General features: G+C 38.9%; 1 protein-coding gene across 30 annotated transcripts in view; it reads left to right on the forward strand.

The window, feature by feature from the left end:
* The window catches only part of KLHL13 (kelch like family member 13), a 139,070-nt gene extending 125,525 nt beyond the window's left edge, over nt 1-13,545 (forward strand). For 24 of the 30 annotated variants that reach the window (XM_042851195.2, XM_065556771.1, XM_065556779.1 and 21 more), the window contains 2 exons: nt 5,059-5,172; nt 9,496-11,096. In XM_042851195.2, the coding sequence (XP_042707129.1) occupies nt 5,059-5,172; nt 9,496-9,983 (602 nt within the window). In that variant the 3' untranslated portion in view covers nt 9,984-11,096. Of the gene's footprint in view, nt 1-5,058; nt 5,173-9,495; nt 11,097-12,257; nt 12,565-13,196 lie in introns of those variants that run through there. The other 6 variants (XM_065556784.1, XM_065556783.1, XM_065556782.1 and 3 more) reach the window with 3 other exon arrangements.
* The last annotated feature ends 519 nt before the right edge of the window (nt 13,546-14,064 follow it).

The raw sequence follows: 14,064 nt of genomic DNA on the forward strand, positions 1-14,064 counted from the left end.
GATCCAGGTGCTTAGCCCTTGGCTTCCACCAGTTCAGTGCTTTGATTTTCTTTAAAACTTCGGTGGTAAAAATATACTGCTTAATTTTTTTAATGTAAGTTACATTATTTTAATAGATTTGAGTAAGTTTAGACCTTAACGTAGGTTGTCATAACTTCAAATTTAAATTTAAGTACATTTGTTTTTAAAAATAAACCTGCATTTAATTTAAATAAAATTGGATTTAAATTAAAATATATATATATATAATTTTTATCCTCCCTGCAAGATAACTGTCGCTCCATTTGGAGAACAGGCAAAATTGGAATGGAAGGATGTTTATCTAGCAATAGGCAGGGGGTGGAGTTACCTACATCAAAGCCAAGAAATTGCAATATTTCATTTCCATACTTGGAACTCCTTAACCGAAAATAAATGTAGACATTGAGAACCAAAATATTTTTGGCTCCAGATATGAACAGTTTTATCACTGACGACATCTTAGTCTCATACATACAAATGTTGCTGCATCCATTGATGATTGGTAACTTTTGTATTTCAACGACTTGGCTTAACCTAAATATTTAACCAACCCAAAAGTCACTTAACAATTTTATTGTTTATCACAACTTTAATAAATTGTGATATGCTATAGCATAATTGATAATATTTACCTTATTTATAAATTAATTTTGTTCCATATTTTTGGTCCATTTAACAAAGACATCAAAATGTTTGGCACAATTGGCAGCATCTATTCAAGAGATTGATATTAAAACAGCAGATGCATTTCAGGTCAAGACTATTGGTATTTCCTCATTTTCATAAACACTAAATTAGCTCACAAATTATACATGTAAATCAAGTTGGCAGCTTTTTGTGAAAGAAATGGAAGTGGGATGGGTTTTGTCTTTTTTATGTCCTCCAGCAATGACTTCTTGTGCTATGGCCTTGTCAGACCTCACAAAGTATGCAGAGTTGACTTGGACAGTATTTGGATGAGAAATGTCCAAGGAAAATCCAGGATGCAACTGGAAATAGGGACTTGTGTGAGTAATTTAATAGCTTCCACTTTCCTTCAGAGTTCCTGCTGAATCGGTTGTTCAGCACACTGTTCAGGGTATTGTCATTGGAAGTGTCATCAGTCCTAAGGTAGTGATGAATTTTTGTTTAGGGAGCTGCATTCTGTGCTGAGCTTACTGGTGGGTGGTGTATGGGTGTGTGTGAGAGAGACAGCGAGAGTGAGAGATGCCCCTTTTTGCTAGATTCCCCTTGCTAAAGTGCACTTTGGAAGTACTCTCAAATTCAGAATTACTGCGACAGCTATATCTTGTCCTTAGAAATTGTCCCTAAGGATTTTTTCAGACAATTGAAAATAACCTGTGTGCTTGTTTTAAAAATAATAACCAGAAAAATTAAATAGTCCTTTTATAGTCCTTGTATTATGGTACTGAGATACTGAGTCACACAATAGATTCCTGCCAGCACTGCAACTGTCAAACTTTTAGAATGTCAAGATTCTCAGACTTTCAATTTTATATATTTGTGTGTCATGCCGATGGTTTGAGATGACAGACTTTAAAATTAACCCTGGCCCATCACACCAGTTTGGGAGTTTCAGTACTTGTCTAAGACTGAATAAAAGCAAGTCCTAGGGTAACATTTAATCTCTGAAAACTGAAGACATTTGTAGTCGGTATATACGAAATGTGATTCAGTTCTCTGACAACAGAGTTAGCTAACCTGACCTGATTTATTTTAAAATTAAGAGGTTTAATTTGCTTTCAAGACAACAGGAGTTTTAACGTTATAGGTTGCTACACCATGCATTGTAGTCAAACTATATTGCTCCCTCTTAAGTCTCTGGTCACATCTCTTCTCAAGCTGCTATTCTGAATACCTCATTCATATCCTTTTCCCGGGACCATGTCTGTGCCTTTCGTAAGGCTCCTAAATCTGGAACTCCCTTTCTGATCCCATCCTGTTTCCAAGTACCTCCTCTAAACTCTCCACCAAGGAAACTTAAACTATGGTTTCTTTTTAAATTATTGTACTGTTCTCCGATGCCTGCATTACTTTCACAAGCAACCAAGTGCTAGTATTTTTGCCCTTGACGTCTTACAGTTTGAATATTCCCTTAGTCCTCAACAAGGCAGATTTAATTCAGCAGCAGGAAATCTTGATAACAATAATCAATTTTAATCTTGTTTTTCATTTGTACTTTTTATTTGCCTAAAGAAAGGTTGATTCTCATTGTTTTTAATTTGGTTCTACTTTTTGCTAACCAGGAGGATATACTACAGCAGTTGTATAATTTAACATATACTTATTCAGATTCTTAATTTTTACTTAGTTAGAAAATAGTGAATTATGCATTCTTATTTCCTAGATGATTAAGTATTTACTTGTGATTTCTGTCAAACTGCATTTGGATGGAAATTGAAATTCAATTAAAATGCACAAAAATAATAAAGTGGCTTATTAGTTAAATAAAACTATCTTAAATATCCTGGATACACAAGGAGAAAAGCGAGTTTATGAAAACGTTTTGTCTTTAAAACTGATTTATTAAACAAGGAAAGTATTATCAATAATTAGTGAATTGACGTGATTGTTTCTGGTCACCATGTCATTAAAGTTTTAGATTTTAGAACTAGTAAATCTCATCCTCTCTCACCTTATTTTTATTCATAGTAACAGGAAAACAAACTTTCATGCTTTTTCATTTGGTTTCTCAACTCTGAACGAATGAATAATTTAACTGAACTAGTTGAATAAACTGAGATGAGTGAAATACGAGTCAAAGCTTTTGATACAGTCTCCTACAGAATTCTTGCCAGCAAGTTAAAGTAGTATGGGCTGGAGAAATGGACTGTAAGGTGGATAGAAAGCTGGCTAGATCGTCGGGCTCAATGGGTAGTGATCAACGGCTCCATATCTAGTTGGCAGCCAGTTTCAAGTGGAGTGCCCCAGGGCTCAGTCCAGGGGCCGGTTTTGTTCAGTATCTTCATTAATGATCTGGAGGATGGTGTGGACGGCACTCTCAGCAAGTTTGCAGATGACACTAAACTGGGAGGAGTGGTAGATACGCTGGAGGGTAGGGATAGGATACAGAGGGACCTAGACAAATTAGAGGATTGGGCCAAAAGAAACCTGATGAGGTTCAACAAGGACAAGTGCAGAGTCCTGCACTTAGGACGGAAGAATCCCATTCACTGTTACAGACTAGGGACCGAATGGCTAGGCAGCAGTTCTGCAGAAAAGGACCTAGGGGTCACAGTGGACAAGAAGCTGGATATGAGTCTACAGTGTGCCCTTGTTGCCAAGAAGGCTAATGCCATTTTGGGCTGTATAAGTAGGGGCATTGCCAGCAGATGGAGGGACATGATCATTCCCCTCTATTCGACATTGGTGAGGCCTCATCTGGAGTACTGTGTCCAGTTTTGGGCCCCACACTACAAGAAGGATGTGGAAAAATTGGAAAGAGTCCAGCGGAGCACAACAAAAATGATTAGGGGGCTGGAACACATGACTTATGAGGAGAGGCTGAGGGAACTGGGATTGTTTAGTCTCCAGAAGAAAAGAATGAGGGGGGATTTGATAGCTGCTTTCAACTACCTGAAAGGGGGTTCCAAAGAGGATGGATCTAGACTGTTGTCAGTGGTACCTGATGACAGAACAAGGAGTAATGGTCTCAAGTTGCAGTGGGGGAGGTTTAGGTTGGATATTAGGAAAAACTTTTTCACGAGGAGGGTGGTGAAGCACTGGAATGGGTTACCTAGGGAGATAGTGGAATCTCCTTCCTTAGAGGTTTTTAAGGTCAGGCTTGACAAAGCCCTGGCTGGGATGATTTAGTTGGGGATTGGTCCTGCTTTGAGCAGGGGGTTGGACTAGATGACCTCCTGAGGTCCCTTCCAACCCTGAGATTCTATGATTCTATGAAATAGCTTCTGCAGTTGCAGAGAAAATATCAAAAGCTGGTTTGTCACTTCAACAGACTCTGGTTCCAGGTGTTTAGCCAGTGACTTCCACCAGTTCAGTGGTTTGAAGTTTCTTTAAAACTTCAGCAACAAACATGTACTTCTTGAATATTATTTTTATTTAAATTATCTTACTATATTTTATTAAGTTTAGGCCTTAACACAGGTCATCATAATTTTAATTTTAAATAGGTTTATTTTTAAAAAGAAAATGTATTTAAATAATTTTTAAAAACATTTAAAATCATTGATTTTTATCTACCCCAGCCTTCAGTCCTGCAAACACAATTGCATAAACGGAGCCCTGTTCCCACACACAGCTGCCTTTAAATCAGTAAGGCCCTACATAGTTTTCTTTGCATGCTTGGATCCTGGAAGCAATTCGGGTTAGACCTGTAGTCTTTTCTGTAAGTGCCATGCACTTCTGTGGTGCTGTATAAGTTGTAAATAGCAGCCACTACAAAAGGTGGTACCACATTCCCAAATCAAGAACTCATGTGTCAGGTGTCCTTTCAGGCAAGCTTTGAGTGAGTGGCATAATGGGATGCTAATGCAGTAGGTAGAACACAAGCTGGGTCTATATCCATATGTGCCTGGGTGGGACACTTTTAAAGAAATGTGACTAACACAGGTCCTTCTGATTCCCTAATGCTTTCATCCTCTTAGACATATTTAAAGTTTGCTTCATATCAGTTTGCACCCGACGCTGGAAGGGTGGTATGAGGAGGAGGATTAGAAAATCAGATATACCTAATTTTATTTTCACTTTTTTCAAGCACACCACAGTGTGTACAGAGCAAGATAAATTAAAGCTATGGCAGGCTAAGCAGCAACTGTTTTGAATGCAAACCAGGGGAAACAATTAGGCAAGAGTTCTTTTTCTTCTGCACCTGTGGGACAGAAAACGTATAGGCTATTTGAGGATATCTTTAACTACACGGAGTACCTGAACGTATCTCTGAAACTTTCTTATATGAAGAACACATTTTTCATTGGTATATTGTCTATTTATGAATGTATTAATTTCACTACTACTGCACTCAAAATCAAATTACCATGCTAAATTCAAGCACTCTTGTTTTTGTTTTGTTTTTAACAGCCACAGTGGAATGTTACAATCCAAGAATGAATGAATGGAGCTATGTTGCAAAAATGAATGAGCCCCACTATGGTCATGCTGGAACTGTGTATGGGGGATTAATGTATATTTCAGGTAAACCTTTCTTATAAGTTTATGAACAAAATCCACCACACATGAGGCATATTGGCTCCATACTTGTTCCTACTCCAGTGGGTGAAGAAAGATTAAAAGAAGTGTTCTCAGATATAAAACATCTGCATGTTTCAAACAGTGATTCATAGCTTCATACAAAGTTAGTCAAATGACATACACTTATTAAAATCTCTAACAGAACCATTTTAGATAAAAATAACGCAGTTGTTAGATACTTATTTTAAACATCTCTAATTTGCAATGCTCACTAGAACATCTTAACCTTCAGTGCTGCATTTTTATGAACACAAACACTCATATAGTTGTCATATAGAATTTGTCATTTTGCCCTTAGATAAATAGTTACCTCACTAAGGATTGGAAAGGTTAGCTAATGCTACAAATACTGAGATAAAAGTGTCAACTTATGAAAGACGAAGTTGGAAGGATTTTAAGATTAATCACAGTACACCTCTATCCCGATATAATGCGACCCGATACAACATGAATTCGGATATAACGTGGTAAAGCAGCGCTCCGGGGGGGGGGCGGGGCTGCGCACTCCGGCGGATCAAAGCAAGTTCAATATAACGCAGTTTCACCTATAACACAGTAAGATTTTTTGGCTCCCGAGGACAGCGTTCTATCGGGGTAGAGGTGTATGTGAGTGGTGTCTTTACTTCTTTCACTACTTCTCTGTTGCTGTAACTTTGGTTGGTCCTGTGCCTCTGAAAGGCGACAATGTAATGCATGCTGTTCAAATCAGGAGCCGTAGTTATTCCCGAGAAAGCAAGTTCTCCGGTCTCCCAGATAATTGTTCTCCTTTGAAGGGAATTCCATGCCAAGTCAATAAATGGTCCCACCTGACCTACTCTGATTTCACATGCTTTTCATGGGTAGTGGCATTTAGTAGGCTCCATGCCCACATTTTTGCCTCATGCTTGTTCTAAATAACACTTGGCTCAGAATTTCCACTGACCTCAGAGAAGGACACTTCCTTTTTTTTAGCGATAGTGCAGTTGAAATGAGTGCATTGCGCCCAGGGTATATTCTACAACCACTCTAACAATTCCGTTTGCCCTTCTAGGACATTGGTTTATTGCAGTTAAAACATCAAATTAATACCAAAAATGATCAATCCTTATACAGATTTTAAGAAGGTGTCTGTCCATATGGTTATAATTTCCAGCTAAAGAATTTTGACCAGAGGGAATCAAATCTATAATTGCTTAATACTAAAGCCAAATTATTATCTAATGTCTGGACAACCTCAAAGCCAATTATAGAGCTTACTCCTTGGCTTTCGATGTGATGGCTAACCCTTCTTTCCTCCCCAGAGATGCTATAATACAGACGGTAACAGGAAATTCTTGATAAGCCATCGTTTAACAACTCTTATTTTCCTGAGATTGTCACTGACAATCTCAAGTCTTTCAGTTCTATTAAACTTAGTACACACCATATACTCTGAGTATCTCTGCGAGGCAACATTTAGAGCTGTTTATACCTGGGGAAACTTTTTCTGGCTCCGTCCCTGACTGGCCTTTATGAGTGCAGCTCTACTTTCATTTCCCTGCCCTAAACGTAAAAAGGCTAAATAGGCTGGGATGTCTTCCAGGTAATAAAAACGAGACAAAAACACAAAAAGGAAAAATTATATTTAGACTATCAAGGGCTTTAGAAACTCTTCAGCTCTCAGTCTCCTAGAGTCTGATAGAGTAAAAGCTGGAACTGCAGTCAAGGAGCCAGACGGTGATGTTCTGCTGGCACAGGACTCGTTGCTTGCAGGCCTCCTTCAGGTACAGGTGAAGACTAGAGAAGGTTGTAATGGCTTTGTAGTTGATGTGACTTCCTCTCTTATCAATATTGGGGGTTTTAGCAGGTCAGTCTTCTCTCAGGTGACTTAGTGACCCGAAAAGGCCAGGCTTCTTGGCCTTACCCTTAATTCTTAGTCTGTTACCTTAGCTTACTCAGCCTTGGACTACCTACACTGGAGCCATGTACCTGGTCCCATCAGGAGTAAATTTGGTCATTTGTAGCAAGAGTCGATATGGAAAAGTCCTACTTAAATCAGCCATTTTAAAAATAGTCAGTGTTTTGCATATCAGAGAAACTGAGTCTGTGATCTCCACCCTCCAAGTATAAAAATGATCTTGGTACATGAAATCTCTTTTTAGGAAGCTGGCATGATCTTATGTGGGTGAAAGGTCTTAAGATATTAAATCACCAGTTTACAGTAAGTTCAATATAAAATCCTATAAAAATAGCTTATTGGAAAAAACCCTAGTAACAAAACCAGTCACTCCAAGATCATTCATCAGCAAAATTAAAAATAAATTCAAATTTATTATCAGTTTCATCATCTTCAATTTCTTCTTCCCTCATTCTTTTTGACCTTCCATTCTAGAACTATGCTATTGGTCAAAGAGCTTACTTTCTGAACTCTTCATTTTCATAGAGAAAAATTACTTTATAGCTTATGAAGAAGAAACCCATTTGAAATATAAACCCCTACATTTTATATAAGGGTCTATATTCCCATATAAACTATCCCTCATTTAACTCCCTGTTGTTCATTTTCTTTATGGCGCATTTGTTGTTGGAGCCATTGATGAAGATTATCACTGAATGGAGGGAGGAAAAATCTTGCTATCAAGGCATGTTCCTGTAACTCTACTGACATTGATAGCCCTCTCTAATGCCGGTGGTTAAAGAAAAAGCACTATGTTAAAGAGCAGCTATGTCTAAGGGAGCCTGAGGTTATGCACTCAGGGTCACTGGCCTACTATTAAAGTTTACAAACTTATGTAAATGTCCCATTTACACTTCTGTTTGTAGGAAGCGATCTGAGAAGCCGGTAAGTTGCCCCTGAAATTTGCGCTGTTTGAGGGTATGTCAAAGTTGCTGTTCAACATCAGCTGAAGTGGCAGCAGTGATATGACTTGAAAGTGAGTAAGTACTGCTTGGAAATGGGTCAAATGGAACAAAAATCCTTCCCCAGGCAGCACTGTTCATTTCACTCAAAGCCACCACTGCTGGTTCCTCAGCTGATGTCACAGTACCTCTGATATGCTCTTGACAGAGGTGCTCTTCGGATGTAGCTTACACTTGGACAGTTGTCTGTCACTAGAGAGCAGGTAAAAGGGATACTAATTTACACTTGTAAATTGTAGTCTGTCAGATTGGGACCATGAGCAGGGGCAGTGTGCTCACTTTTCTCAGAACTGTTGCTGGTTCTTTAATTTCAAGCTCTTGAAATAAATGAAAGTGGGGGAAAGTTTGCCAAATCAGAAAGTGTAAAATGGGAAAGGAATACAACTATTTTCTCTCTTTTAAAAGATTCATATAAGCAATGGAGAATTAGTCAGAGAGCCAAGTTGCCTCTCTCAGATCCACAACTAGAGGGGGACCTTTGCACATGTATATCTCACAGTTCAGTTCAGAGGGAGGGCTCAGCTGCCTCTGAGGAACAATACTCTCCCCTCTTCAAGACCCAGCAGAATCCTCTTCACATAGTCCAAATTCTGTGTTGGCAAAAAGGTAGAAACTGGGTGATCTGTAATGAGGAATGGACAGGATATAGATGGAGCCAAGGGAGATGCACGTTTTCCCCAGTACCATCTATGGCTACATGGTGCTTACTCAGAAAAGAGAATACAACCCGGGGCTATATTATCTTGTTGATTGAGCCATTCCCCCAGAATTCCCGGGTGCGGCCACACTCGTGGAGCGTCCCTACTAATGCAGGTGCCATGGTGTGGAGATGTGTGTGCTCCACACAAATGTTTCTGGTCTCCCATATCTATATCCTTGGGCTGTGGTTCTCAACCAGGAGTACGTGTACCCCTGGGGGGTACGCAGAGGTCTTCCAGGGGGTACATTAAGTCATATTTGCCTAGTTTTACAACAGGTTACGTAAAAAGCACTAGAAAAGTCAGTACAAACTAAAATTTCATACGGACAATGACTTGTTTATACTGCTCTATATACTCGACACTGAAATGTATGTACAATATTTATATTCCAATTGATTTATTTCATAAATATATGGTAAAAATGAGGCAGCAATTTTTCAGTAACTGTGCTGTGACACTTTTGTATTTTTATGTCTGATTTTGTAAGCACATAGTTTTTTAAGGGAGGTGAAACTTGGGGTACGCAAGACCAGTCAGCCTCCTGAAAGAGGTACAGTCGTGTGGAAAGGTTGAGAGCCACACTCCTTGGAAATCTTCTAGAATTAGTTGAAATAATGTTACATTTTTGCTATGACTTGTGTTTACTCCAGGGTCAATATTACTTTGATTTCTTTCTATCTTTCTATAGGCGGAATTACCCATGATACTTTCCAAAAAGAACTTATGTGCTTTGACCCCGACACAGACAAATGGACTCAGAAGGCTCCAATGACAACAGTCAGAGGTCTGCACTGCATGTGTACTGTTGGAGACAAGCTTTATGTTATTGGCGGAAATCACTTTAGAGGAACAAGTGATTATGATGATGTTCTAAGCTGTGAATATTATTCACCCACCCTAGACCAGTGGACTCCAATTGCTGCTATGTTACGTGGGCAAAGTGATGTTGGGGTTGCTGTCTTTGAAAATAAAATCTACGTTGTTGGAGGGTACTCTTGGAATAATCGTTGTATGGTGGAAATAGTCCAGAAATACGACCCGGAAAAGGATGAGTGGCACAAGGTCTTTGACCTCCCAGAATCACTTGGTGGCATTCGAGCCTGCACTCTTACAGTTTTCCCACCAGAAGACAACACAGGGTCACCTTGTAGAGAGTCACCTCTTTCGGCACCTTAAAAAAAAATCCTTTGACTTACGGTGTTGTGGTAATACCTTTGCACTGCATCATGGAGTGTCTCGTTTTTCTTCAGTAGTATCTGTTAGGCTTAGCCTACAGCAATTGGTACAGTTACTGAGGGAGAAAAAAAGACTTTGACATTACTTGTGCTGTTTGTTTGGCCTAGAATGTTTGAGTGGTTAACAAAGATTATGGAAAAATGTACTCAACAGAGCCAAATCTTTAACAAGTGAGAAACAAGATATTGTCTATAAAATGTATGAATTAGGTACGTTTTTAATGTTGTGTATTGGGTGTGAGGTACCTTGCAACTTACATTAGGAAGCCCAGTAAGTCAAATTGGAAGGGGTTGCAGTGAACGTGTAATTATGTTCACTAAACTTCATATTTGAAAGTCTTTCTTCCTTTCATCTTTGATTGCAGATTTTAAAGGGAGGCAGCCTGCACCCATGTGAACTCTGACAAAAGGTTGCCAGCAGGCCTGAGCTACCTCCCTCTTTTCACAGAGTATTTTTGACATATCTCTTTACTGCCCAGCTGGGTGGGTGCTTTAAGAGCATATGGAGTTTCTTAGGCAGACAGGAGAAATCAAATAATAATTTAAAAAATATTAATATTATGCAACAGGTGGACCCTGTACAGGCCCGGGTTTTTTTAATAACGTATATTGAGGGTTTTTTCCCTGACTCAATTAAGTGACACTTCAAACAGAAGACTTAAAATGTTTGGGCTTTTTAACTTTTGGTCTCTTCCCCCTCCCCCACACACCCAGTAATCAGCTTCTGCTTGTAAGGGAGCCTAAACTATTAATAAATTGGAATTCAGTACAGTTGTATGACCTGTTGTATGCCTGTATTGAGTTATGTGGATAAGGGCTAGAAATGTTAATTCAAGCCAGTACATTTGACCAAATTGTTCCTTCAGATCAAATTTAATCTAATTTTTCTCCTTTGCTGTTGAGATAACTTACATATTACATGTCCTCTGTATAGTCTCAGTTAATAAGGTTATTTAGCACAAAGTGCAGCTTCAGCAGGAGAGCTGCTGTTTGCTCAGTGAACTCAGACTACCATGTTTTACCTTCTTTTGTTCAATAAAACTTTTAACTGCAATTATTCAGCCTAAGATACCTCATTAATGTTACTTGGATTTTCTTCTTCTGCTCTCTGTTGCCAGGGATACACATTGCGTATATCTGTGTGGGTAGATTAATTTGCTAGGAAACCAATGCACAAGTGGTCTCGAATGGGTACTTTGACCTACTTTCAAGGAACTATTTTGGCCATACTTGTCTATTGTAATTTTAAGGACTGAAAATGTGGAAATAATATCTGAACAATTGTGCATAGAGTGAGCTAATATTTAAATGTTCAGCAGTACAGATGTACAATACAGTAATCTTTATTGGTTCCAACATAGTAATTTGCTTCTGAATACGTTTTTTTTTAAAGTTCTGGTTTTAAATCAAATTAAATTAAAATGCAGGGCAAATAATTGCAAATGTTAGTCAGTTTTGATTATCTAAACCCCAAATCCTCATTATTGTTTTTGGCTTTCCATTATAAAAAGCACAAGAATTTGTACTAATTGCTAGCAATCACGGTGGCTTTTGCAGACATCTGGAGATGGTTGTTTACATTTTTTAACTTATTTTATTATGGTATCTATTACCAGTTACAATATCAATCTTAATAGCATGCTCTCAGCATAAGTGTTCTTTTCCACGTTTTTCCACTATAACAATATTGGGTTAGAACCCTAAATCTTCTAACATCTGGTGTTTGTTTTTCTCTGTTGGAATTTAATTGGTCATGTGTCTTTCACTCATTATTCAAATGTACTTTTATCACAGGTTTCATATTTTAACATTATTTTGCTTAAAAGCAAAGTGGAGCTTCCTAAAAACATTTTCTAACTCTGAGCTAGTTATGTTGAGTTACTACAGGCGATCCTGTATGGAAATGAAAGATTGAATGCTCTTGGGAAATATTTGACCTATCGAAGATCAAATGAGTATAGGTAAAATATTTTGTTCCACTCATAGGAAACAGAAGATGAGAAAATATTGCTGTCACTAATGCAGATATTTAACATACACTTTACCTATTTTTAGATTAAATGCCAACTCTAGTGAACTATTGTGAACATAAAACCCAGAGGCCTGTATCATATTTACTTTATTTTTCAACTAGAAAAGAAATCTTCCTCTTAGAAAGAGAAACAGCAACTCATTTTGGATGATTCAAGTATGTTTTTGGTTTCTGAATCCTTAGGGTCCACTTCTTGAAAGTGGATCTTAGCCCCTGATGGTCTGCACTCTGAAGATGCTGATGGTGGAAAGACCCTTTGGAGATATCTTCCTGAAGGTTAGAAGAGGAAGTCTAGCAGCTTCCCTGTCTGAGAGCAGCCAGGTAACTGGAACATGGCAACTCTTTCAGTTTTAGGCATTCTTTTTAATGACAAAATGTTAGCTATAATCCTTAAATGCAGCGTGCTTGTGTTGAATTTCTGCACCAATGCTGGATGTATATGGGATAATGGATTAGATTTGTCCTTAAATAAAATGCTTCTCCTTTTGAATTTTTTTCCTGTTATTTTTATGGCTAAAGAATTCCACCACACAATGAAATTATTTCAGATCAGTTCACCAGGATTTAAGAGTAAATCTCAAAGACTCAATGGAGATGGCAAATTGTCTTTCTTTCGTGGTGTGCTGTTGAATAACTTGACACTCACTGCATCTCTTTTCATGATAACCCAAGAGAGCCTCAATCTGTGAATCTAGGGGTACGTCTATACTTGCCTCTGGCTCCGGCGGTAAGCAATCGATCTTCTGGCATCGATCCCGGAAGTGCTCGCCGTCGACGCCGGTACTCCTGCTCGGCGAGAGGAGTACGCGGAGTCAACGGGGGAGCCTGCCTGCCGCGTCTGGACCCGCGGTAAGTTCGAACTAAGATAGTTCAACTTCAGCTACGTGAATAACGTAGCTGAAGTTGTGTATCTTAGTTCGAAGTGGGGGGTTAGTGTGGACCAGACCTAGAAGGAATTATGGAAAGCTACTTCCAGGAGAAGGATATTAACCCTCCATTTTTAGCAAGGTTGCTTTCTTGGAGCGATTGTGAGCTATCCTGGCATTAAATGCTCGCAGTACACCGACGATGCCCAACTCCTTTACATCAATTGTTAACAGTAACATCTTCTAATTGTCGCAGGACAGGAATTGAATGCAAAGTTGATGCTTACCCTGATTTGGATGCAAGGGATGTTAAGGGGACAGCTGGAAGAGCCATGGTAACCTCCAACATTCAAAGGCCAGAGGTGTCTGTCTTCCAACCATTAAGGCAGTTTGTAATCTCAGGGTCGATCTGGACTTCTGCCTTGGTTCCCAAACAGCATTCCTAGCAGCTGTTGCTTTTGTCCATTTACAGCTGGTCAGGAGACTGTCGCTATCCTCTCAGAAGCCACACGTTTGACTTCCAGGCTTGACTGCTGCAATGTGCCATACGTTGTCCCAAAGCCATTCCGGATTTCATTTGTTGCTTTGAATAAATTGTGGTGTTGCTGTACTGTGTTTACAGTTTGAAGTTTTTTTGAAGATGTAGGCTTACCAGTTGTCTTATTGTAGCCTCTCCTTCCCATCTTATTCTAAATAGTCATCCCCTATTCCACTGATGTCTGCTCTTTTTGTTCTAGCCTAACCACTGGTTCATGTGAGAAATGTCCTTTGCCTGAAGAGGTTAACCTGTGTCCAAAGTACTGTCTACCTTGTTTCTGAGTTAAGACAGAGCTCACATATGTTTATAATTCTCTTAATACTTCTATTCTATGTCTTCTGTTTCTGGAAGGTGCACCAAAATTTGTAAAAATGTAATGACTTGCCTAATTTAGGAAGGACTGAAGGGCAAAATGCACCATTACTGATAAGTAACAACTCACTGTTTTCCTAGGAATAAACTTTGGAAAGTTATTGAATCTGATCATAGCACAACTTTCAGACACTCGGAAGTCAGCTATGTAAGACCAGTAGTCTTGACTCAACATTACTGACAGTGTTTCTTGAAAAGCAGATATTTGCTTATC

Source organism: Chrysemys picta, chromosome 9 (assembly GCF_011386835.1).
Source record: "Chrysemys picta bellii isolate R12L10 chromosome 9, ASM1138683v2, whole genome shotgun sequence".
In the NCBI taxonomy this organism is placed as follows: Eukaryota; Metazoa; Chordata; order Testudines; family Emydidae; genus Chrysemys; species Chrysemys picta.